Source organism: Canis lupus, chromosome 1 (assembly GCF_048164855.1).
Source record: "Canis lupus baileyi chromosome 1, mCanLup2.hap1, whole genome shotgun sequence".
Lineage (NCBI taxonomy): Eukaryota > Metazoa > Chordata > Mammalia > Carnivora > Canidae > Canis > Canis lupus.
The window spans coordinates 113,839,622-113,865,675 of record NC_132838.1 but is presented as its reverse complement, the minus strand read 5'-3'; the positions used below and the strand labels follow the sequence as shown (position 1 = coordinate 113,865,675).

Here is a 26,054-nt window from a genome sequence, read left to right as displayed (position 1 = left end):
TCATAAATAAATAAAAAACGAAAAAATTAAAAAAAATAAAAAAATAAAAGGAACACCACCCCTCTCCCCATCTAGGTCTTTGGACACCAGTTTGAGAAGCACAGACTTGCCTGCCAGACCCAGGCCCTGCCACCCTCATCTGTACTGACCTAGCTCCCTGAGCTCCAGTGGTATGTACTCAGGGTCACCACACTGAGGTACACCCCACCTCACAGCCTTTACCTATGCTCACCCGTGCCCAGCCTGTTCCTTTGGGCTTTCATGTCAAGCCCTGAATGCCTCGCTCGCCTCAGGAGCCTTCCCCAAGTGCCCCTCCTGCCAAGTCCAGTCAGATGTCTGTTCCCTTCCTCTGTCACACCAAGCACTCATAAGACAAACGCTACTTCTCTGCCTCCTCCGGTAGACTGGGTGAAACTCCCTGACATACACAGCACATAGTAGGTCCTCACTAAGTTATCTGGTAGAAGAATGGAATACCCAAATGACCAAAAATAGTCAAGGGCAGGCTCCAGGGGCCATTCAGGAATTAGACTGCAAGGCAGGGGACAGGGGATACCTCCCAACCCTCAATCCTGCTTTCTGGCCTCTCAGGAAGGAAGGGGCTGGTCAAGGCTAGGGCTCTGCGGGCATTGGGGGTGGAGAGAGGCAGCTGTACTCCATCTCTCAAGCAGGAGCTAATCCAGTCATCTCCAGAACTGAGGCCTACTTCATGTGAGCTCTGTCTGGAGAACAGAAAGCAAAAGGGATCATTAGAACAACAGTAATGAGGGGTGCCTGGCCGGCTCAGTCAGTAGTGTGTGACTCTTGATCTCAGGGTTGTGGGTTCGCACCTCACATTGGGTGTAGAAATTACTTAAAAATAAAATCTTTAAAACGACAACAGTAATTACCTCAGAAACAGTGGCCATGGCATTGATCGGAGGCAGAAGAACCAGTCTCAAAAAGGCAGATTCAACCCCAGATAGAGCTGGGTTTTAATTTCCTGTGGGCCACCAACACTGTGACTTTGGGCAAATCCAATAACCTGCCTGGGCCTTTACTCGCTCATCTATGAATTGGGAGGAAGAGTTGCGCTGAGCTCCGAGGTCTGGTGAGGACTGGTGAGAGCAGCACAGTAGGCCCCCGAGCAGGGCCAGGCACAGAAAGGCCACCCTGCTAGCTCTGGATAACAACGCAACGTTCTACATAGCTTTCTGTGCCTCAGTTTCTCTTTTTTTTTTTAATTTTTATTTATGATAGTCACAGAGAGAGAGAGAGAGAGAGAGGCAGAGACATAGGCAGAGGGAGAAGCAGGCTCCATGCACCGGGAGCCCGATGTGGGATTCGATCCCAGGTCTCCAGGATCGCGCCCTGGGCCAAAGGCAGGCGCCAAACCACTGCGCCACCCAGGGATCCCCCAGTGCCTCAGTTTCTTAAGTACCAATGGTGGTGACTATTACCTCACGGGCTGCTGTGTCCAAACTAACACACACAGGCTGCTCAGAGCCATGTCTGGCTGAGAGGGAGCTTGATGGTGGGTGTGATTAATATTCCTGTCGGGAGCCCTCCCCGGCAGGAACCTCAGCTGATCCACCTGCCACCTCCTCCCAAGGCTCCAAACACACAGCAGCTCCACCAACCAACAAGTCCAGGCTGGCTGTATCCAGAGCCCCTCGTCTGCTCACAGATGCCCACCCTGACCCAGCTTACCATCTCCAGTAGTTGCAGCAGGGCCGATCCACTGAGCACGTTCCCAGGAGGCCCCATGTCAGGCCCCTACTAATACATAAGATTCCTGAATCCTCCCTACAGGCCCACTTGGTAGGGTTGTTCCCATTTCAGCTAAGTAAAATGCACCTCAAAGAGAAGAAATAGGCCCCCAGGGTTCGACGGCAACTAAGGGAGAAGCGAGAAGCAGGGTGTACACCCAGGTGAGCTGGGACCACTATGCAATGACCCCCACGATGACAAAGCCCTTGAATTCGGGCCAAGAGGGGTGGGTGGGAGGCACAGGGGGACAAGGAAGTGGCAGCCGCCTCAGTCCATTCGGAAAGGGCCCACGAGGTGGCAAACCAAGGCAGGCTTGGATTTCTGGCCTCACCCTTAGAAACAACATCTGCAGAGGAGCTCCCTGGGCAGAGCGGCAGGGCTCGAGGAACTTCCTGCACGGACCTCTATGTGTAGTCTTCCCTCAGCCGACCCCAGCTTACCGGCCCCCGCTTCATGCACCCAGTACAGCCAGGCCCTGCTGCGGGTGCTGAGTTGGCGGTGGGTCCTGCCCCCTAGGGGGCCAGGCCCCAGCTCCCACCCCCACCCTGCCCCTCCCACACCCGCTCCCTCCTTCCCTCCCTCCTGGTTTCGCTCCCAGGGCTGTCTCCCCTAGCTGGGCCTCTTGCTGCTTGGCTGGTTGTCCAGAAGAGCCTGCCACGGAACCACCCCACCGTGCAGCCCAGAGGCCTGGTGTTTGAGAGCCTTCCACTGAGAGCTCTTGGGAAGTTGAAGAGAGGCCCAGGGAAGGGTGTTCGTTGGTCCTCCAGAGGCCTGCAGATCAACTTCAAAAGACACTCCTTTCCAAAAAAAAAAAAAAAGACACTCCTTTCCATCCCCTCATCCCAAAGGATTTCTGGAGACCCCAGAAAGTTTGCTCTGAGGGTCTCTACTCCCTCCAGGAAGACAGCCCAGAGTAAGCCTAGCAAAATCAACAGCCCAGCCTCTGCTTACTACACTAAGCCTTTGGTATGAGGCTCGGGTACAGGATTTGAAGCCACCCTCACCCATGATGACCTGGTCTGGGAAGACTCTGCCCAAATTCAGAGCCCATCGCCAACACTGCTAGTTTGGGGACCCAGCACAGGTTTCGGAGGCTCTCCAGGCCTCTGCAAGGTGGGAATCAGAGCTGATTCCTTCCCCATCTAAGGTATCTTCATTCAAGTCCTCCCCCAGCTCCTTTACAGCACTCCTATCCCTACCTATAAGTCACCTCCTCCAGGAAGCCCTCCCTGATCATCCTAGTTAAAACACAGTAATATCCCCATACTTTCTTTCCCCTGACCTCCTTTCATTTTTGCTTTCATAACACTGATCACAAACTGATCTCCTATCCTAGATTTGTTTGCTGAGCACCTGTATCTACTACAAAGTAGGCCCATAAGGCCTGGTCTTCCAAGTTCTATAGCAGCCAACCAGGAACACAGACGCTGCTGCGTGGAAGGTCAAATCAGCCACGTACAGCTTCTCTCAGGTATTACTATTGTTCTGCACTGTTATTTGATATTAGCCCAGCTGTTTGGGTTGGGGAAGGATAAGCACAAATCACCTAGCTGAGCCTCCCCCATCTGTCCCTAAACGGAACAGCCCCAGGCCCTGGGGAATGCGGTGTGAAAACCACAAAGGAGGGAGGCGACCATCACGCCTTCGCTGTTTCTAAGGCAGTGATTCTACTCAAGGGGGAAGTGGGAGGCATGTGAAACTCCCTGACCAGCGACACCCCCCCTCCCCACCCCAGGCAGAAGCCTGAGAACCTCTTCTGGCAAAAGGCACCTTCCGAAGCTTGAAATTTGACCAAGCCGTTCCTCAGAGCAGTCTGCAAGGCTCTGACCCCTGCCTGCCCTCTGCCCCTGGTGTCCCCTCACTCACCCTGCCCTGCCACATGGGTCTCCTCCATGCTGCAGCTCCCTGCACCTCACCAAGCTTTCAATTCTGGCACTATGGTCACCCCCCACACACAGCGCACTCCAAGGCTGTTCCTTCTCACTCACCTGGCCCACCTGATCCAATCCGAGATCAGTGAAGAGGCCTTCCTGACAACTAAGGAAGCTCCCAGTCACACCTGACTCTAACTGACTGCCTAGCACCTCCTCTTAACCTGTCCCTTGTTTATTCATCAGGTTGACGGTTTATCTGGTTTGTCTCTCTCGGTTCCACGGAGGGAGCAGCTCTGTCCAGTGCACCGCTGCATCCTTGTCACCTGAAGCAATGCCAGGCATGCAGTAGGCACTCAACAAATGCTGCTGGTTAAACAAAACCCTCTGGCTCTGCAACATCTTCAGAATCCAATGCACACTTCTCCTCCCCCCAGCCCAGGTGGCTCTGCACAGCTGGGCCCCTCACTCCCATGAGCACTTCTGCTCCTCACCCAGCTTGCGCCCACCCTTCTGCCTCACAGCCTTCAAAAGGACTGTTCTCACCTGGGTCAAGGCCCTTCCTGCCACTCCTGGGGGCTGTGGTGGAGATTCAGTAAAAGCACATATAGCAAGGGGGTTTAGCAGAGCCTGACATCTAAAAAAGAGCTCGAGTTCTGACCTTGGAGGAGCTCTGGGCAGCAACTGTGTGGGAGGATGAGGAGGCCTGGGTGCTGCACTTGCCACCCTTTATTTGATTATATGTCCCCACCTCCGCCCCAACCCTCCAAAACCTCTGTTTCCTCATCTGGAAAATGGAGATGCTAATTTCAGCTAGGCCCTCTTCCTGGTGGTACCTGCCGAGGCTCTGTAGCCTGGGATGGGCCTTCAAAATCCTAACAGGAGTAATAAGTATTACAGTCGCTAAGATATCCTGAGGGCTCACTGTGTGTCAGGCACTCTTCTGAAAAAGAACAGGAAACATTTACTGGAGGCTGTTACGCTATAAATGCTTTCCACAAATTAACCCGTTTAACCTTCAGGACAATGTATGGGGTGGGGGTGGAGGGGATGACCATCCCCTGACACAGACAGTGAAAGCTCAGAGAAGTTGAGGAATCTGCTCAAGGTCACATAACCAGGGAGTGCTTGAGCTGGATTTGAACCCCGTGCTCTGAATCACTTTGGTGCAGCCCCTTACAGAGGTCAGAAACCAGGACACCAGATTCCAGGATTCTGGCTGGCCCAGTTGGACCAGTGGCTGGACCCGGACACCTGAGAGGACTGAGGGTAGGGCATGGGGTAGGACGGATGCCCTCAGGACTGCCGAGTGCGCATCTGCACGGTGTCAGCCACCTTTTTAGGAGCTTTTCGTGGATGAACTCGTTTCATCCTCACAACAGTCTGAGGTGGGTGCTGTTCAGAGCCCACTGCACAAGATGTAAACACTGTACTCCAAGGTCACACAGCCAGAACGTGAAAGCACCAAACCCTGCCCATCATACAATCCATGGGCAGGAAGCTGGAACAGTGATCCCCCATGTTACCCCCAGCTGTGTTACTCCCTGCATGTCTCCACTGCTGCTTTCTCCTGGCTCCCAGCACAGAGTCTGCACTGGGTTAAAAGACATCCCGGCTCAACTCTGAGGAGGGACCAAGTTTCACCAGCAAACCCAGAACTACTAGACTGGCTGCCGGCAGAGGTGCTCACAGCAGCCCTGAGCTTGGAGGGGCAGAAGAAAGAATTGCCCAAGGGTGTGGCTAGCAGGGTTCAGTGCAGGGCCTTTGAGGTGCCGGAGACCCACTGCAGTTTGGGATCCGGGGAACAAAGAATGTCTGACACCAGGAGCAAGCTGACTTGGGTTCAAAGCCCAGCCTGCCCCTAGGGTCTGAGGAACTTAGGGCAAAGGGATTCTTCCTGAGTCCCGATGTCTCATTCTGCAAGATGGAGAGAAATCCATTCCTGGGAGCAACTACCTCAGTTCGTCACTTGTTGATAAGATGTTCACTGAGGCCAAACTGGGCCAGGGGTTCATATACTACTTCTGGCTGTGACACATCAATCATTTCACTTCACAGCAGGTGTTGTCAGTCTCCTTATCTGTAAAATGGGCACCACACTCCTACCTAGCTTATGGGAATCTATAAAATGGGCACAACCATACCTACCTTGAAGGTGTGTTTTGAGACTTAAATGAGCTCACGTGTGTGAAAGGGTTGCTACACGCCTGACATACTGTGGATGGCCAATAAACGCTGGCTGTTCCCTAGCTCTGGAAATGATTTGCTTCTCTGTGCTAGTTTCCCCTTCTAAAACGGAGATCGTGCAACAGTACCTCCGGCTCTAGGACATATTCGGCAAGTTAATCAATGTGAGGCACCCTGAATAGTATGTGGCACACAGAACACAATAAATGTCAGCCATCAGTCTCATGATTATTGTTTTTATTGCTCCTGTTAACCTTGTCAGGCAAACCTTCTAAAAACTGGCATAAGGAGACCAGAGAAACTAACCCCTAGTGGAGAAAAATTCAAGAGCCCTACCATCTTGCAGAGACTCAAGGACCGTTTTCTAGGAACCACAGCCAGGAAAGTCAGTCAGCTTAGAAGCCAAGGATGTGGATCAGAAGCAACCATCTGCCACCCCCTTTGACCCCATCACCAGTCCACGTTAGCTGGGTCAATCAGGGACTGCAGCCAGCCCTCCGGGAACTCCAGACCCAGGGCAAAGGCTACCAGGCAAGCCAAGGTCACGAGCCGGCCTAGGGAGCAGGGATAGTGGCTCCAAGCACCCACCCAGGAACCACAGCAAGAAACTAAATCCATGGGGGATTTGGCCACCCTAAGTCCTTCAGAGAAACCATCCTCCTTGATTCGGGCTGGGACAGGGCACCCCTGCCCAAGTCCCCTTGGCCCGTGCAGAGAGGAACAGCTGGGAAAACAGCTCTCAGCCTCATTGTCGCCTAATGGTGAGAGCAAGTGTTATCGCCTGGTGGGGAGTGTAAACATGATGGGAGGCTGGACAGCTAACCGGGAAGTTGCAAACAGCCTCATGGCCAGGATGGAGACTGCCATGATCTGTAGTGGTGCCTGGCTCCTCTGTACCCATCGCCAAGCAAGGTCTGGCCAGGACTGAACTCCCCCGTGCTTCTCTGAGAGGGGAAGACAGACAAGGTTGAAAGGCAGACCTGTTTACTCCAGCCCAGGCCTCTTACTGAGCCCAAGCAGCCCCCAAATGAGTGGAAGGGGGTCTTCAGAATCCCAAGGATCCAGACGTCCCCGGTCACCTTGCCTTGACAGAGAGGTGTCCCTCTCAACACTCCTTCCTCCTAAGTCTTAACAAGCAGAACCCGGGGCACAGCTCCTCAAATCTAAGCTCAATACCTCCTCCCCTCCCTAATATGGAGCTGAAAGCACAGAAACTTAAGAGGCTTCTAAGACCTCTCCTGCCCGCAGAAACAAAGCATTTGCTGAGAAAGGGTCCCACACGCCTTAAGATAGGGTCTAATAATATGAAAAGGTTGTGGGACAGACAGCAGTCCCAGTGACCATCCGATTCCCCCCAAAATCATTAAGAAGTTCAACAGCGACCCTCCCTCCTCCGGCTCCGTGTAACCCCCCAAGCCCCACCCACCAACCTCGGAGGCGAAAGCCTTTCCGCCACACTCCCCCGAACACCCACCGGGGCCTGCCCCCCCGCCCCCGCCGCGCGTCCCTCAGAGATTACAAACACCACAACTCTCCTCTGCTACGGCGCTCCTCCACGCTCAGGATGCCCCCCCCGCAGCACCCCAGTGGTATAACCCACACGGCGCTGCCTCGGCCGCACTTGGTACAGCTCCCTCGGCGGCAGCCCCCCACCTCCCTAGAACACGCTGGAGGGAGCGCTCCCACAGCCCCGAACGGGAACAGCCCCCTACGCCGGGGAAGGCGCGCCCCCCCGATGGCTCAGCTGCCGCACACCGGGCGGGCGCTCCCTTCCCATCCCACTGGCTCAGCCCCCAGCGCCTCAGTGGTTCGGTCCCCGCACTCTGGCGTGGCCCCCCCGCGCCGCCTCAGTGGTACGGCCAGCCGCCCCCGCCCCCGGCCCCTCAGGGGTAGTCCGACCGCCCCCGCGCAGCCGCCCCCACTCAGTCCCGGAAGGGGGGGCTCGAGGGCCGCGGTCCCCGCCCGGCGGGCACTTGTGGTACGGCCCAGCGCCGCGCCGCGGGGGGTCCGGACGCGACCATCGCGGGGGGAGGCGCTCGGGGACACGCGCTGGCGCACTCACCTGTCACCGGCGGCCGCCCAGCCTCTCCGGCGGGGCTCGACTCCCGCCCATCGCCACGCTGCGCTTGGTCCCGCTCCTTGTGTTTCCTGGCGGCGGCAACTGCAGCGGCAGCGGCAACGCCTTCTCCGAGCCAGGCCCAACGGCTCGCGCGGCGCGGCCCCCCCGCCCCCTCCCCCCAGCCCCCGCTTACCGCCCCCTCCCACCCTCTGGCCGGAAATACCGCCTTCTCCCGCCACAAACAGGAACTGACGTAAAGAGCGAGAGATGAACACGGCGTGCGCCAGAGCGCAGGCGCAAGGCAGGGCAAGCGGCTGATTCAGAGCGGGACGCCTGCGTACTTTCGGCAAGTTTGGGTCGGTCTGGGTTAGCGAGGTGCCACGCGCAGGCGTCGGACGGAACGGAGAGACGGGATTGCGCAGGCGCAGCAGGACTCTGACGCCCGCTTTCCCTAAAGGCTCGCCGCTGTGATACTTCCCGGCAGCCCCTGGTCCTTATTTACATACGCTTTGATCTCGCTTTACTGTGATCTCGCCTCGCCTCTGGGTTCCGAGGCTCTTAAAGAGCCCTGGAGCGGGGGGTTAGGAGAGTTGTCTTTTCTCCGTGTCCCCTCGTGGTGAGTACGGGCTCGGAAGCCTCCCAAACCCAGCTTTGCATTTCCTTGCTCGTGATAGTAGACAGAAGGCTTGAGCGTTCTCTGTGCCTCTGTATCCGTATCTGCAGAATGGAAACAGAGCTGCGTCACTGGGCTATTGGACTTTTTAAAATGTAAATAGAACAGTTTATATGTTAGACATTCTGTAACTCCAAAACCTTAATCCTACCTGCTTATCATATATGTGCAATTAAATAGGGGTATAGGGCAGCCCGGCTGGCTCAGCGGTTTAGCGCCCGCCTTCGGCCCAGGGCGTGATCCTGGATCCAGGATCGAGTCCCACGTCGGGCTCCCTGCATGGAGCCTGCTTCTCCCTCGGCCTGTGTCTCTGCCCCTCTCTCTCTCTCTCTCTCTCTCTCTCTCATGAATAAATAAATACCTTAAAAATAAATAAATAGGGATATAGTTTTCTTATGGGTTCACTTGGGCCTAAAAAGACCTTAAAATCGCCGGTGGGGGACGCCTCGGTGGCTCAGTGATTGAGCGTCTGCCTTCAGCTCAGGTCGTGATCCCGGGGTCCTAGGATTCAGTTCCACATCTGGCTCCCCGCAGGGAGCCTGCTTCTCCCTCTGCCTATGTCTCTGCCTTTCTATGTCCCTCATTAATAAATAAACAAAATCAGAAAGAAAGGAAGGAAGAAAAAGAGAAATTAAAGAAAAAAGAAAAGGAAAGAAAGAAAGAAAAAGAAAGGAAAGAAAAAAAGAAAAAGAAAGAAAGAAAGAAGAAAGAAAGAGAAAGAAAGAAAGGAAAGAAAGAAAGATCACGTTGTGAGAAAAGAGCTATGCACAGATCCTGGCCCACTTGTCAACTACTGTACTAGGCAGCGAGAGACATCTGTCTCCCAGTCCCTAATCTCTCAAAGGTTGGGTAGGGCTTGCCTTCTGAACTTGGGGGCCAGTGTGCCACAGAGCTTGGCAGGTATGCATTGGTTAGTGAGTACTTCCAGTAGTAAAGACTCAGCTGAAAGTTGAAGAGTCGTAGGTCCACCCAAGTCTGAGGGAGTGATGCAGGCAATCCTCGGAGGTGGGCCTTAGTTTCCTCAGAGGTAAACCTGTGCTGGAACTAGACCTTAACTAATGTGTTTTCCAGCTTGGAATTTGCTGCTGTGTTCCTCATGGGCTTCCCCCAGCACAGTGTTGGTGACGGACCAATGCCTCCCCCACCACAGCCCTGACCAGTTCAGTCTCTTACTGTCTGGTGACGGGTCTGTCTCCTCCTCTGTGCAGAGAGCCCCATGAGGGAAAAGACCAGGACCGGCTCAGTCATTGCTGTGGAGCTAACACTGCCCAACAAGAGTCTTGGCACAGCGTATGCTCATGGGGACTATTTGTTTTAGAAACTAGTCCTTCCATTAATCTAGACTCACTGTTACTGTGGCATACCCTCTTTGCCCCCCTTCTGTGCTTAGCCCATTCCCCTGTTTCTTTTAAGATTTTATTTATTCATGAGAGACACAGAGAGGCAGAAACCCAGGCAGAGGGAGAAGCAGGCTCCCTGTGGGGAGCCAATTATGGGACTGGATCCCAGGACCCCAGAATCATGACCTGAGCCAAAGGCAGATGCTCAACCACTAAACCATCCAGGTGCCCCTGTCCCCCTATTTCTGAGTCTTCCCAACCTAAGTGGAATCCCTGCCCCTTCTGGGATGGACTACAACACATCTCACTGAAACCTCCCATGTGTTCATGTATAAATACATGAACTATTACATGAGGGGTAATAATAAATAAAATAAAATAATAAAAATAAAAAAATAAAATAAATGACTATTACATAAGGGGTAATAGTCCTCAAAAATGATGGCTTTCAACCTACGACCTAGTACACACATAGGCATACTTACCTATATACATATATATTTGTATGAAAGTGTCATCAAATACTATTTACTGGTATGTATCATGCACTCAGATTTTTTTCTTCCCCAGTGCTGTTCAAGGCTCTGCTAAACTGACTCTGATCCACTAAAGGGCCATGCCTTGCAGGCTAAAAAACACTAGTCTGGGGGGGAACAACACTCACTGGCTTGGGAGATAGGTCCTGCTTCCTGTGTCCTTGTCAAAGTAACTTTCACTTCTCTGGCCTTCCTTCATTGCAAAACAGTATCAATAAAATTTACTTAGCAATTGTTACAGGCTACATTCTGTTCTTGACACAGTCCCACCAAGGCTATCCTGTTGCCATCAACACCATCTTGGGAGGTTAGGTGCAACAGTACTTAAGAAGCTTGCTCAAGGTCCCAGGACACATTAAGAGTAAGGCAGGATTTGAACCCAAGGTGTCGGATACAAGAGTCTGCTGTGAATTCATATCATGCTGGGAAATTGGAAGTCATAGCTCTGTTTCTGCCCTGGCAAACCACTTAATTGGCAAACCACTTAATTATCATTCGGGGGGCCTCAGTCTCTCAATTTCCAAATCAAAGGTGATTGAGGAGAAAACTCTAAAACCTCAAATTGTTCTATACCCTCTAATCTATTCTACAAACTCCCTGCCTGTAATTGTAAACATGGGCTGTACATGCACCTCTGGGGATATGGGCCTATAGCTTCTCCCCTGAAGGTTGCCCAAAGGCTTCTTGATTCAGAAAAAAATGATTAAGAATCCTTCCCTGACAGACAGAGAGGGCATCTCCACAAAATCCGCTTCTGTTGCTATGGAGCAGAAATCAGGCTCTAGGGCATATTTCAACCCTTGTCAGAGATTGGACTCCAAGTGATGATTGGACAAGTCGCATGGACCAGCTATGAAGAACCTCTTGGTTGGGATGTCTGGGTGGCTCAGCGGTTGAGTATCTGCTCTGGGCTCAGAACATGGTCCTGGGGTCCCAGGATTGAGTCCCGCATCAGGCTCCCCAAGAGGAGCCTGCTTCTCTCTCTGCCTGTGTCTCTGCCTCTCTCTATGTCTCTCATTAACAAATGAATGATATCTTAAAACAACAACAAAAAACACCTCTTGGTAGCCCCAAACAGGGAACTTCCCCTCCATTCCCACAAGGTCTGGGGGTCTATGGCAGTAGTGGAGCTGACCATGGGGAGGAACCTTCTCTGCCACATGGGCAGAGGGATATACAAGCAGGAGGACTCAGATTTACCCCGTTCTTCATCCTAAGAGCATGGGGGGGGGAGAAAGTCCATAGCATTGATCAGATTCTCAAAGAGTCTGGAACTATTTAAAAAAAAAAAAAAAAGTGTTTATTTAAAGGAGTTTCCCCAGGGCAGCCTGGGTGGCTCAGCGGTTTAGTGCTGCCTTCAGCCCAGGGTGTGATCCTGGAGACCCAGGATCGAGTCCCGCTTTGGGGTCCCTGCATCGAGCCTGTTTCTCCCTCTGCCTATGCCTCTCTCTCTCTCTCTCTCTCTCTGTCTCTCATGAATAAATAAATTCTTTAAAAAATAAAAATAAATAAAAGTTTCCCATGTTATACAGAAATGTTGAAATATCTTTGACTCCCCAGCCAGAAGTTACTAAGCCCTACCCTAGATGCTATTGTTTGGGAAGATCCTTTTAGAGCAATTTTAAGTGTTTGGCAGAAGGACAGATAAACCTCAGGGATTCTGTAAATGTTGGTTCCAGTTTCCTTTTTATAAAATATGTTTCTGTTTCAAAAATTGTAAATGGAAGACACCATGCATCATGCCCATTCAGCTTTTTAACACGTTAGAGATTCCCAAAATGTTTAAGTGGACATGCGAAGCTAATGCACTTGTATGCAAACCTTGGGATGAAGCTTTTTCTACTCTTGATAAGATCAAACACTTTTTCCATCTGCTCTGAATACATAGATGACATCCCATCCCCTGTGAAATAAAAGCTAAAGGCCTCATCATAGCCTTCAGGGCCCCATGGGCGCTGCCCCTGCTTATCTCTCTAACTTCATCTCAAGCTACTCTTGCCCTTGACCACCATGTTCTGGACACACTAACCTCTGCCCCTCCAAAACCACAAGCTTGTTCCCACCTCAGGGTTTACTTGCTGTTCCTTTTGCCTGGTCTACATACTTCCCTGATCCTGATCTGTGCATGACTGGCTCTTTCTTGCCTTTTGGAACTTAGTTGAAATCTCACCTCATTAGAGATCCTTTCCCTGGCCACCCCAAATCCCAAAAAGCCACACCGTTACTATTTCTGAGCACATTTGAATTCCCTACCTAGCACTTAACACTAAAGAGTATTTTGGTTGTTTATTTTGTAGCTGGCTTTCCCCAAACCAGAATATAAATTTGCCCATGAGGGTGAAGACCTTGTCTTGGGTGGGCACCACTGTTCCCACCCCTAGAACAATGCCTACCACATAGTTAGGACTTGGGGGTTAACAAATAGTTGTTGACTGTCATTTTGTTTTGCTTTAAAGACTTTATTTGAGAGAGAGCACAAGCTATGGGGAGAAGCAGACTCCCCACTGAGAAGGGAGCCTGACATGGGACTTGATCCCAGGACCCCAAGATCATTACCTGAGCAGAAGGCAGTTGCTTAACTGACTGAGGGAACCAGGTGCCCCAGAATGTGGTTTTTATTAAGAAGGCTAAAGCTAGGGGCACATGGGTGGCTATCTGCCTTCGGCTCAGGTAATGATCTTGGGGTCCTGGGATCAAGCCCCATGTCAGGCTCCCTTCTCAGTAGGGAGTCTGCTTCTTCCTCTGCCCCCCCCCCCATACCTCTACTCATGCAGAAATAAACATAGGCCCAAGGAGGGCCTCTTACTATATACCACGTGCCAGAACGCTGTGGCGGACAGATCCATTCCCACAAATGTCTCAGGCCATGGACTTTACATGTATGGGTCCAGATTTGAGAAACAGAAAGTCTAATTTTATGCTGAAGTATATGGATTTGAAACAGTGAGATACTTAAAACATAATTTCCTACATTACTAAGAAAAATTGAGGTAATATGAGTATCACCTAATTTTTTTTTAGGTTCTCACGAAGAGGAATTTTTTCACAGCTGCCCAGCACGGTGGCTTACAAGCTATTCCCGCTGATGCCACAAGAGGGCGCCACATGAGCTGGCCATCCCTGCGGGAACTCCCACTGACTAGCAGGTGTCAAGCCTTCCCGGGAAACAAGGGGGCGGGACCTTTGTGTTGTTACTTAAACATTCACTGTTTATAGGGAAACTGACCTGACACCTAAGTGCAACACGTGATCCTGAATTGGATTGGAGGGGCAGGGGTGGGGGGGATGGCCATAATTAAGAACATTATTGGAACAATTTATGAACCTGAAGTATGAACTGGTTCTTTAGAGGAATATTTTATGTTAAATGTCTAGGTTTTGATAGCTACACTGTGCTTATGGAAGAAAATTTTCCTGTTTTCAGGAAATACACACTAAGGTAGTATGAGGTTAAGAGGCATAATGTTTTCCAACTTTCAAACGGTTCAAAACACAACATGGGAATGTGTGTGGGTGTGTGTGCGCTCATGGAGAGGGAGACAGGGAAGAGGGAACGATAAGACAAATGGAGCAATTAACAAACCTAGATAAATAATATACAGAAATCAGGGGTGCCTGAGTGGCACAGCTGTTTGAACATCAGACTCTTGATTTCAGCTCAGGTCATGATCTCAGATGTGAGAAACCCCTTGCACCATTATTGCTACTTTTCTAGAAGTTTACAATTATATTATTTTAGAGAGAGAGAAGGAGAGGAGTACGGAGTGGGGGTGGGGAGGGGCAGGAGAGAGAGAATGCCAAGCAGGTTTCACATCCATCACAGAGCCTGATGCAGGGCTTGATCCTACAACCCTGAGATCATGACCTGAGCTGAAACCAAGAGTAGGAAGCCTAACTGACTGAGTCCACCCAGGCACCCAAAGTTTACAGTTATATTAAAATAGTTACCCAAAAAGCTATCTTTGTAACCAATGAGAATGTCATGAAAGAGTTAAGTGTTGGTGCTGAAAATCCTCCCTGAAAATCATCAATTTCAGAGACAAAATTAGATGACAACACTGTGCCTGGCACTGTGAAGCCTTTAATCATCCTGTGAGGTAGATGCTATTACTCCCATCTTATTGTAAAGAAATGAGCACAGAGAGGCTGAGTGACCTGACCAAGATCACACAGCTGTGGAGCTCATGCTCTTTAACCGTAACAGAGCACCAAGAAGGCCAAATGATGGCCACGAGATGCTATACTGGTCATTTAGAAGCACTGCACCAAACGTGAAGAAGCAGAAAAGGCAGCTTCAGGGAAAAGCTATGAAACAATGAATGTAGGTTTCTGTGCTCTGAACCCCTGCTTCAACTTGATAGTCAAGTCTATGCCAAAGTCTGTCTTGAATTATGCAAGGTTTGACCAAAATAAAATTGGGACATCAAGTAGACTGGGGATTCTGAGGTAACTGAACCTGCTAGCCATTAAGAAGGGAGGAAAAGGGATCCCTGGGTGGCGCAGCGGTTTGGCACCTGCCTTTGGCCCAGGGCGCGATCCTGGAGACCCGGGATCGAGTCCCACGTCGGGCTCCCGGTGCATGGAGCCTGCTTCTCCCTCTGCCTGTGTCTCTGCCTCTCTCTCTCTCTGTGACTATCATAAATAAATAAAAATTAAAAAAAATAAGAAGGGAGGAAAAATTAGAATGTCCCTCAGACAAATCTGATTATTCTCAATATTTACTTGTCAATACACAAATGATGTAAATTCAAATTTGTAAATAATTGCACTCCTGTATATTTTGCCCTCTGGATATGTCCAATCATAAGCAAACTGTGGTGGACGCAAGAGGTGCTGTGATAAAAAAAAAAGACCTGGAAACCACCAAGTGTCCCCGGTGAGAAACTGGTTCAGTATGTCAAGGTATATCCACACCAGGGGGATGCCAAGCAGCTACTTTAAAAGGAAGCTCTTTCCAGTAAGCACATTAAAAGGCATTTAACGTCACTGGCCACTGGGGAAATGCAAATCAAAGCCACAGTAACAAGATACCATTTCACACCCACTAGGATGGCCACAATCAAAAAGACAATGTGGTGGTGAGAATGTGAAGAAATTAGAACCCTTGTACAGGGATCCCTGGGTGGCGCAGCGGTTTGGCGCCTGCCTTTGGCCCAGGGCGCGATCCTGGAGACCCGGGATCGAGTCCCACATCGGGCTCCCGGTGCATGGAGCCTGCTTCTGTCTCTGCCTCTCTCTCTTTCTCTCTGTGACTATCATAAATAAATAAAAATTAAAAAAAAAGAACCCTTGTACACCGCTGGTAGAAACGTAAAATGGCACAGCCGCCCTGGAAAACAGTCCAGCAGTTCTTCAAAGGGTGAACATAAAATTAATATATAGCCCAACAATTCAACTCACGGGTATATACCCAAGAATGAAAACATGTCCACACAATTACTCATACATGGGTGTTCAGAGCAGTATTATTCATAATAGCCAAAAAGTGGGAACAATGTACATGTCCATCATCTTGATAAACAAAATGTAAAAAATCTATACATTGCTGCATTATTTGTCAGTTTTTGAAAATGATGGAAGATCTGTGGTATAACCTGAATGAACCTCAAAAATGTGCTGAGAGAAGCCAGACACAGAAGGCCCCGTACTGTGTGATTTCATTTATATGAAATGTCTAGAAAAGGCAAATCTATAGAGACTGATTAGTGGTTACCACTTGGAGTGGGGGAGGGCAGAATTTAGGAGGACTTGGGGAACGATGGTTAAAGGGTATGGGGTTTCTCTCTGGGGTAATGAAAAAAATCCTAAAAGTCTAGTGATAGATGCACAACTCTGTGAATAACAAAAGTCATTGAATTGTGCACTTTAGATAAGTGAATGGATATGTGAATTATATCTCAATAAAGTGTGTGTGTTTTTCAAGAAGCTCATTATGTACTTATATGCAGTGAACTACAGGATATATTAAGCACAAAAAGCAAAGCGCCAAACTGCCATATATGCTACCATCCGGGTGGGAAAACAGTTATGTTTGTGAAGGAAATACTTCTGGAAGGACACCTGCACCCCAGTAACACCAACTGCCTCTGGACAGGGAAACTGGATGACCCAGAGAAGCGGAGAGAGTTGTTTTTAATTCTTAGGAGATACCAAAAAAGTATAAAGAATAATAAATACAATGAACACCTGTGTGCCCAGGTTTAAAAAACATTCCCATACTCTGGTTTTTTCTGTTTTCTTTTTTTTTAAGATTTTATTTTTAAGAAATCTCTACACCAGCATGGGGCTCAAACTCATGACCCCGAGATCAAGAGTTGCACGTTCCACCACCTGACCCAGCTGGGCGCCCCACCATTCCTAGACTGTTGAACCTCTGTGCCCTCTCCAGTCGCATCCCATCCCATCCACCCCTAGAGGGAACCATCATCCCACATTAGGAGTTTATCATTCCTATGCATATCATACATTTACTATATTTTAAATAGTAAATTGATTAAATTCTTAAGTAAATAAGTAGTAACAGTTTGCATATTTTAAAACTACACATATTCTTCTGCAATTTGCTTTTCACACTCAGTGTTTTGCTTTATTCGTATTGATACGTGCAATGCTAGTTCACTTTCATTGATGTATAATATACCGCATCCAGTACATCATGTAGTACATCCAACATTGATGTATAATTTGCCCAGATGGACACAAAACAAGCTCTCATCCCCCATGCTCTTCTTCCGATGAGACACTGACATTCCTATCATTGAGAGGCAGAGTCTACGGCCTCGAATCTGAGCAGAAGTGAAGCAACGTGACTTCCAATGCTAGCTTAGAACAGGCAATACAGTTTTCCCTGATTCTCTTGAGCACTGATTCTCTTGAGCAGTGCACTGTTAGAACCCAGCCACGGTGCCGTAAGGAAGCCCAGGCCACGTGGCAAAGCCCTATGTAGGCATTCTGGCTGATAGCCCAAGCTGAGGTCTGAGCTAAGTGCCAGTATTGGTTAACCACCAAACAACTGGGGAAGGTTTCAAGAGGACACTAGCCCCAGCCAATATCTTACTGCAACCACATGAGAGTCCCCAAGTGACATCGTCTAATTGAGCCCAGTCAACCCCCCAGAACCATTAGAGGTAACGATTATTGATTTAAACTGATAAGTTTTGGGTGGTTCATTGTGTATTAGATAATTGAAACAATTATGCCACACTGTGTCCATTCTCCAGTTGATAGATACTTGGGTTGCTTCCAAGTTAATGCTCTTACAAACAGTGATCCTACGAACTCTCTTATACCTTCCTCTGTATGTGTGTTTGTTTCTCCAGGACGGTAATTGCTGGGTTAGGGAGTATAACATCTTCAATTATACTACAACCTACCAAATTATATTCCAAAACGGTTGGTACCAACTGATACTCCTAAAGCAGTGTCAGTTGGTATCTTCCCGGACACTGGAGACATTGAATGTGTTGCCAATCTTCTAGGCCCAACACAGTCTTATTGTATATACCCTTTTGTACCTTTGGATTTTTTATCATTTGCATGAATTGATCCCAAATAAACAGTTAAATGTACACTAATAAATTATTGCTTTCCGGGATCCCTGGGTGGCGCAGCGGTTTAGGCCTGCCTTTGGCCCAGGGCGCGATCCTGGAGACCTGGGATCGAATCCCACGTCGGGCTCCCGGTGCATGGAGCCTGCTTCTCCCTCTGCCTGTGTCTCTGCCTCTCTCTCTCTCTGTGTGACTATCATAAATAAATAAAAATTTAAAAATAAAAGGAAAAAAATACTACTTTCCTATTTTAAACATGCTTTATACACTGGGGTTCCATATTAAGATTGCATTTTTTTAAAAAAAAGGAATTGTCGCCCCAGTGGCAATGAGCACATCTCATGCCTAGATCTTGGTTTCGATTCTCAGTCACCATTCTAAATAAAATAAGTTGGGACTCCTTGGAGAAATGGCTGACTTTAGGACCAGGGCAGGAAGTATATAAGATGAGCCTGGAGTATCTGTAGTGCCAGAAAGTATGGAATACTAAAAAACACAAAAATACCCACCACACAATAAATAAGTCCAAGGACACAGGAGCCAACTGAAAGAGTCCCCAAATATCAAAGCCAGAATAACAAAATAAATCAAGTAGTATTGGATTATATAACCCAAAGCATAAAATAAGTACCCATGAGTCCATACTGTTGAAAATAAAAGGATTGAATAAATTAATAGAGAAAAGAGACACACCTCCCTTACAGAAGAATTCCCAGATTTATTTATAATTCATGTCGGTACTTTGCCCCTAAGGAGGTGAAGCATAAGCCCCGTGCTCCTTAGGTGAGGGCTGCACAGAGTGACTTCCTTTCATAGTTCAGTACGGAAAGGGAGAAGAACTTGATGGTGGAGAAACCTGGCAAACAGTAGTGATCAGGGTTAACATAAATAGTGATACATCATGTGTGCACTCTGTACCCTAGACACAATGTAATAAAATGGCAATTTACCTCTGAGCTCTTCCTCTGAAAAACACATAACTCTGGTATAACGATGAGAAAGGCAAATCTCAATTGAGGGACAATCTCTAATAGACCTGCCCAATATTCTTCAAAACGGTCAAGGTCATCAAAAACTGCCACAACCAAGAGGGGCCTAAGGAGGCATTGACAACCCCCTGTGTTAACACATACCTTGGAAAACACAAATGTGACGTGGTGGAACAGAAAGGGTCCTAAAACTAAGGAAGAAGCTAAGGAAATCTGAATAACTATGGGCTTTGCTTAATACTCATGAAATCAATATTGGTTCATTCATTGTAACAAATGAGTCACACTACTGTAAGATGTTAATAATAGGGGAAATTCAATGTGGACTCTACAGGAGCTCTGTCCAAAGTGTATGTCTCAATTCTTCTGTAGATCTAAAACTCGTCTACCAAATGAGGTCTGTTCTAAAAAGTAAAGTCTTAAAAAAAGAAAAATGTAAAAAGGCGAGACTCCTGGTCAGCTTCCTGACATCAAACCCAGTCCCGCCACCTGCCAGCTGGGTCCGGCTGTGCCTGTTTGATGAAGTCTGCAGAGGGCCCAGAGTTCACAAAGCAGGTAAAGTTCAGTACAGGTGAAGAGCAGGCCTTCAAAGGCAGATGTACAGGAGCAACACTCATCAAACTAAGCTCAGATTCCTGAAGGAGGGAAAAGAGGGTTTGAGGTGGCCGCAGCCCAATGCCTGGCCCATCTGGGGGGCACTGGGCAGTGACACTGGAGGAAGGGACTGTGGGGCTGCCTGCTACAGGCATTACAAGTTCCCATCTTGCTTTTGCATCTGCTGGTGTGAGCTACCAGTGGCGGTGACCTCATCCCAAGACCACCATCCAAACAGAAATCAGCCACCTGGGCTGGCTCAGATCTGGTTCTGTGATTTGGCAGGAGCCCTAGGTTCACTGCACCTCCCTTTCACATCTGCTCATGAGATGAGAATAGGAAGTCCCTGACCTTCATGCTGCTGCCCTTTCCCTGAGGACTTGGGAAGTCTGTCAACTGAGCAAAGCACTTACGTAGTTCTTCCTGGCACAAAGGTGTGGTCCACGTCAGCTTTCAGCATTCTCTGCCCCACTTCTTCTGGTGGTCTCCAACTATGAGTCCAATGGCTCTTAAGTCCGTTTTGGAAGGGGGCAATAAGTGTATGAGTAAATCATCCAAAGAATGTCAACATTCTCGGGGGAGAGCCTGATTCAGATTTGCTATTGACCCAATTATGAGTATTTGCACTGAACTGGTATGAACTGGTATTCTTCATATTGATCTCTGAGCTGACCCCACATGCGACGGGGCCATCTACTGCAGCACTGCTTGTAATAGCAAGAGACCAGAAACAGCCTGAATTCCCTTCTAGAAAGGACTGAATAAGTAAATATGCACGTGTGCTTGTACAAGTGTTACTACATGTTCCTCTGCCAATATGCATGTATGGGTGCGTGTGTACACAAAGCACACAAACATAAACACATTTCCGAGAGGATTACTCGAGAAACTGGAGATACTGGTGGCCTCTGAGGAGGGCACTGGAAGGCCAGTAGACTTGGGAAGAAGCTTTTCACCATAAAGCCTTTTGTATCTTTTGCAGTTTTGAACCATGTGAATGTATTATGCTCAAGAACATTTAATTCAACCAGAGGAAAAATAACACACAGCTATGGTGTGTTGGGGCTGGTTTGGGGGAATAGCCAAATCAAATGGCGGGGCCACAGTGGTTCTGGAGCAGCTGGGAGGCACACAAGGTATCTGGTCCGGTCCATCTGGCAAACAGTGGAAGGATGGGGCAGGACTCTCAAGGCCTGCAGCACCCCAAAGCAATAAACACTTCCTACAGCAAGTTTTATGCTTTGGGGAGTAGGGGAAGACAGGTACACACAAGAGAAGTCTAGAAAATCCAAAACCACTATCCTAGGACCCCGTCCTCAGCTCTCCAAAATGTCTTTGTTTCAAACCTGCAATTGACCCTTCACAGGGTAGGAGTTAGGGGGACAAGGCTCCTGGTCAGCTCCCTGACTTACCACTTGCCAGATGGGTGACACCTTCAGCAGTTTACTCCTCTCTGGGTGTCCATAAAGAGCAACAGTGACATGATTTCCCTCATGCACGTTAGTCTTTCCTGGTAAGTGAGCTACCCTCGTTTTCACATCATTACACACTCAAGAAATCACCCAGCGCTCTTAAATTTAGTTATCGGAACTCTTCCTATTAACCCTGGCAGTAGCTAAAATTACCCATGAAGTGGAACCAGAGAAAATAACTAGGGAAACTAGGGAAAGAAAATCAAGAGTTTAAGAGCAGCAAGGAAAGTGCGGATCCATGTGAGCTCCTGCCTGCGGTGCCACCACCACGAAGGGGCAGCCTCCACAATCACCGCTGCCCACATCTGCTGCCTTCTCGATGGCCGACCTCAAGTAGTACCCCGTGCGCCTCGCCTGGGCCCTACCATCGTCCCTCACCCCAAAGCCCAGCCTTTCCCACCCCAGGCCCCGTGCCTGGCATACCACCTGACGCACAGCAGCCCCCCAGCATGACATGACTCAGAAACCACAAATGAACGGATCATGGGCTCAAGAAGACGACACAGGTCTGGGGACGGATGGTGGTAGTGATTAGGCAACAATGGGAATGTACTGAATGCCACTGAACAGGATCCTTACCGATGGCTAAAATGGTATGTATGCTTCACCACAATTTAAAAAAAAAAAAAAAAGATGAAAAAGGATGAAGTCTAATCTTATCCTCACCTGCTTTTAGGCCTCCCAAGCCCCAGGCCACTCCCTGCTAATCGAATCAACTCTGTTCTCTACATGGGGAAAGGGCCCCCAATTCCCTTCTGGGCCCTCTCCTGTCTCTCTGCTCCTTTCCAGCTCATATCGCCAGGCCTTTGGCTTTGAACACAGAGCCCCCCCGAGTGCTCCCTGAAGCTGCTGGACTCCAGCGCAGGTACCCCCCACTCCAAATCCCGGCAGCCCAGCACCTGCCTGCCCCTGGCTCCTCCCTCCATAAACAGCACCTCTAGCCAGATGCCCCAATCTCCCCTCTAGGTGATCCTGCTCCCTGCCACTGCACCCCAACTGCCGCTGCTCCTCTGAAGCCCCTCCTTCCCCACACTTCACCCCATGCCACCTTCCTTTCCTGCCTCTGCTCCTGCATGGCTGCCTCCCTGCCTCCACCCCTGCCCTCCCGACAATTCATCCCCTCCAAGGACCAAAGCCATCTTCACAAACGGCAACTCAGACCCTCACCTGCCAGCTTTAAACCCTCTCAAACTTCTCAGGGCTTACAGAAGATGTCTGAATTCCTCGTTGTGGGTCTCAAAGCCCCAGGTCATCTGGTGCCCAGCCACGTGCCCCAGCCCATGCTGTGTGGCAGGCCCCTTGCTCCCTGGCCAGCCATCCTGGCTTTCGTGTTCCTTTGTCCTGGCTGTGTGTTCTGCCTGACACTTTCCTCCTGTACCTCACATAGCCGCTTCTGATCTTTCCCATCATTCCCAGCTCAGCCCTTACCTCACCTCCTCCGAAAGGCCTTCTTACCCCAACATCTGAAGAAGCTCTGGGCCCCTTGTGCTCCTCCCTCCCGTTCTTCCCACAACACGACCCTTTAACCGCCATCTCCCTGGCCAGAGGTCAGCCGTGCAGGCAGGGGCTTGTCTACCTTGCTCCCAATGGATCCCCAGCTCTTTGAACAAGCCTGGAACAGAGCAGGGACTGTGCAGCAGTAAACAGGTGTATGGTCTAACCAACAGGAACCCACCACCTCACAAGGGAGCCTGCCGTTTGGAAAGCCACCAATAGGCAGAGTGGCAGAAACAGGTGAGGCATACAGAGGGGGAGGACACAGTGACAGAACCACTACAGCTGGGGGAGAGAAGAGGAAGTCCAACTGCACAGTGACCATGACCGTCATTCCCTTCCTTGGGGCCTGCACCAAAGATGTGGCCCCGTGGAGTCCTGACCTCCAGAAACAGAGCCCAACCCTTCGTTGGCACCCCCACCTACTTTGTGCTTTGTATGAAAAACCACCCTGTGACTCACCCTAAAGGAGGGGAGGGAAACAGTTTGAAAGTCACAAAAATATATTAAAACAGCTGTTTTCTTCTCTCTCTCTCTCTCTCTTTCTCAGCACCGGCCTCCCTTCCCAGGGACCCCTGCCCACCACCAGCTGTGAGCTTTCAGAGAGAAAGATGCCCAGGGCAGGAAAGCAGAGGTTCCCTGCTGCAGCCCAGGGTCTGGGGAGGTCCCTCCAGCCTGGGGGTGAGGGCAGCTAACAGTCTCTACAGGCTCGACGCCACCGCCGACGAGGGGGCCGCTGGGAGGCCGGAGGTGCAGGAGGGTCAGGCAGGACGCAGCGGACAGTCGGGCCTTGCCACAGGGACAGAAAAACAGAAGAGAAATAAACAGTATGAAGAGAGGGAGAGACATAGAAGTTAAAGTGGGGGGCAGGCAGAGGGACGAGGGGAAGTCAGGAAGTGGGCAAGGTGGGGGGACTCTGGGGGACTGGGAGGCCAGGCAGCTGGGGTAGAGGCAGCAGACGCCACTGAGGGGCAGGAAGGGGAACAGAGGAGGGAAACGAGCACGTGGCTCTGGGAGAGGTAGAAAAGTGGGTCCTGCCAAGGCCATAGAGAGGAGAGAACAGAGGACATGAGAAAGGAAAATCCCAGAGCAGCAAGGCCAAGCCACAACGACCATCTCAGACTGGGAAAACTGAGGTGAATCCCCAGAAAGCTTGGGCTGGCTTGAATGCCTGAGGGAGACAAGCAGTGTCATCTGGCTGGGCACACCTCACGGGAGCCTCTGCTGGAGCCAGAGGCCTGGAGAGGGGCCTGCGCCCCGCCCAGAGGCTAGAAGGTCCTGCGGCCCAGTCTTTTGAACACGCTCACTGTGCCCGCATGGTCCATCTGGGCGCCCAGGCCCTCGCTGGAGCTGCTCCCCCGGGGCCCCACCAGAGTCCTCTTAATGGTGACCTTGACCTCGGCCAAGGACTTACTCTTGGTGCTCGTGACCTGGCTGTCCTGGGCCTCGGGCACAAGGGCAGCTTTGCCCAGTCTCTGGATGATGCTGACTTTGGACAGGGACTCCGGCTTCCTCTCGAGCCCAGGGCGTGAAGAAAGGGCTAGGCGCCGCAGTGTCGGGGTGGCAGCCGTTGTGGCTGAGCTCGTGGCCTTGGCTTTGACAGTCAGTGCTGGCTGGGGACTGGGCTTGGCTGGGCCCCGGCCCAGCTTCTTCAGAACGCCGGCATACTGCAGGACAGAGCTGCTGCTGTCATTGTCGCTGTCCCAAGCCAGATCCTCATCCATCTCTGGGGTGGCCCCCAGGCGGCTAAAGACTCCTGTGGGCTGCAGGGATCAGAAACGAGACATGTGAGTCATTTAGTCATTCGAACGCATGCATGCAGAGCTGCCTCATCCGTGCCCGGCCTTGCTGGGAGAAACACCCAACGGTGACATGGTGACACCCTAGACAGTGGGGAAAGCCGTGACAGGGGATGTCCAGATTGCTGGCACAGCCCAAAAGAGACTCCTGACCTTGGCTGAGATTCAGGAGAGACACCCTGGACAAGGGACATCTGAGATAAGATCTGAAAGTTTGGCTAGCAGGTCTAGTAAAGATGGGAGGAGAGAGGGCACCACACATACACACACACACACACACACACACACACACACACACGGAGAAGACCATTTACAAAGGTCTGCAGGGGGCCACGACAAAAGACAAAGGACAAATCTGGTCCTTTGCTCAACAGAGCTTTCCTGAGTCCCAACTGCCCCAGGGCACTGTGCAGGCTGGTGCTGGGGACACAGCGGCAACTATGAAAGCCCTGGCCTGCCCTCAGGGGGCTCACAGTCCAGTGGGGGAGACAGACCGACATCAGAAACGACACAAACAACTCCCTAATTATGACCGTCCTGTGTTCTCTGGCAGAGATGGGAGTGCTGGCAAGCGGCAGCCAAGGAAGCCACACCTCCTCTGGGAGTACAGTGATGCCTATTCCGAGGTGCTGAGTTTAAGGCAGGTCCTCGAGGATGAATGGCAGAGAAAAGGGCAAGGGCCAAGCCCTCGAGGCAGGAATCACATGCATGGAGCATTAGCTCTGTACTATGCTCTTTACATGGCAGTATCGTCAAGCCACATGATCCCAAGTGTTATTATCATGTTAAGATTCTAGGAAGTAAGAAAAAAGTTGGGTGAGCCCTGGGAGCAAGGGATAGAGAGGCAGGAAATGCAGCTGGGGAGCTCCGGTGCAGCTGATCAAAGCAACATTTAAAGCGTGCCTACCATGCACTGGATGACGTCCCCAGCACTGTGCAGGTATATCCCACTTAATCCTCATGACCACCGCAGGAAGTGGGAACTAGACAAATAAGGAAACTGAGGTACAAGCTGCTTAAGTGACTCGGCCAAGGCCATGCAGCCAGGGAGTGGCAGAGCTACCTGGATTCACGCTGGGCAGGCAGGACTTGGGCTGCAGGCCAAGGCAAGGAGGGTGGTGTTCACCCTGGCCACGGTGAAAATCGTCTGATGGGGGGGTGGGGGGATGGCCTGTCCTATGGGTGGGCACACACTGCTGCCATAGGGGAGGGGGTTCACAGGAGCTGCAGAGACCAGTTAGGAGACGGGGAGAGGTGACAGACAGGGAAACCAGATGGAGCCATCATCGGAGCCTGCCTGGAATGAGGGCACTGGGGCATCCCTGAGACAGGGCTCAGGACAGGAGTCCCTTTAGGGGAAGATGCTGAGGCCAGTCTGGGACATGGAGATGGGAGAGGCCCGAGGGCGGCATGCGGGAGTTGGCCCGACCCCAGGGGCTGGAAATCGAGAGAGAGGTTGCCGAGGTGCAAAGAAGGGAACTGAGGCAGTTAATGCGGATGGGGCACAGGGAGTATGAGGGGTCAGAGGCAGGATCCACACCCTCAGGAAGACAGAGTAGAGAACCTCAGGTGGGTCCCCCATTTCCAACTCACTTTATTCCCTGTTGTTGTGTCTGCCTTGGTCTCAGCGCCGAGCCGGTCAAACACGGATGTCCTCTGGAGACCTGGGAGGGAAGTGAGCCCTCAGCCAGCACCTGCTGAGCAGTGCGTGGAGCCGAGGCCTGGCCGAGCACCATGCATTGTG

General features: G+C 50.6%; 2 protein-coding genes and 1 long non-coding RNA gene across 8 annotated transcripts in view; 1 reads left to right on the top strand and 2 right to left on the bottom strand.

The window, feature by feature from the left end:
- AKT2 (AKT serine/threonine kinase 2) overlaps positions 1 to 8,511 on the bottom strand; it is a 50,522-nt gene extending 42,011 nt beyond the window's left edge. For 2 of the 4 annotated variants that reach the window (XM_072777647.1, XM_072777659.1), the window contains exon 1: positions 7,870 to 8,043. The gene's annotated coding sequence lies outside the window, so the exon portion shown is untranslated. Of the gene's footprint in view, positions 1 to 7,869; positions 8,044 to 8,372 lie in introns of those variants that run through there. The other 2 variants (XM_072777648.1, XM_072777667.1) reach the window with 2 other exon arrangements.
- Positions 7,838 to 18,920, top strand: LOC140605600 (uncharacterized). The gene is made up of 3 exons (XR_012008227.1): positions 7,838 to 8,212; positions 13,437 to 13,561; positions 16,364 to 18,920. It is a non-coding gene; the product is annotated as an uncharacterized lncRNA (long non-coding RNA).
- The window catches only part of C1H19orf47 (chromosome 1 C19orf47 homolog), a 23,541-nt gene continuing 16,147 nt past the window's right edge, over positions 18,661 to 26,054 (bottom strand). For 2 of the 3 annotated variants that reach the window (XM_072777700.1, XM_072777702.1), the window contains exons 8-10: positions 25,904 to 25,974; positions 23,926 to 24,274; positions 18,661 to 23,300 (exon numbers count right to left, since the gene is read on the bottom strand). In XM_072777700.1, coding sequence (XP_072633801.1) covers positions 23,203 to 23,300; positions 23,926 to 24,274; positions 25,904 to 25,974 — 518 coding nt within the window. In that variant the 3' untranslated portion in view covers positions 18,661 to 23,202. Of the gene's footprint in view, positions 24,275 to 25,903; positions 25,975 to 26,054 lie in introns of all 3 variants that reach the window. The other variant, XM_072777699.1, reaches the window with a different exon arrangement.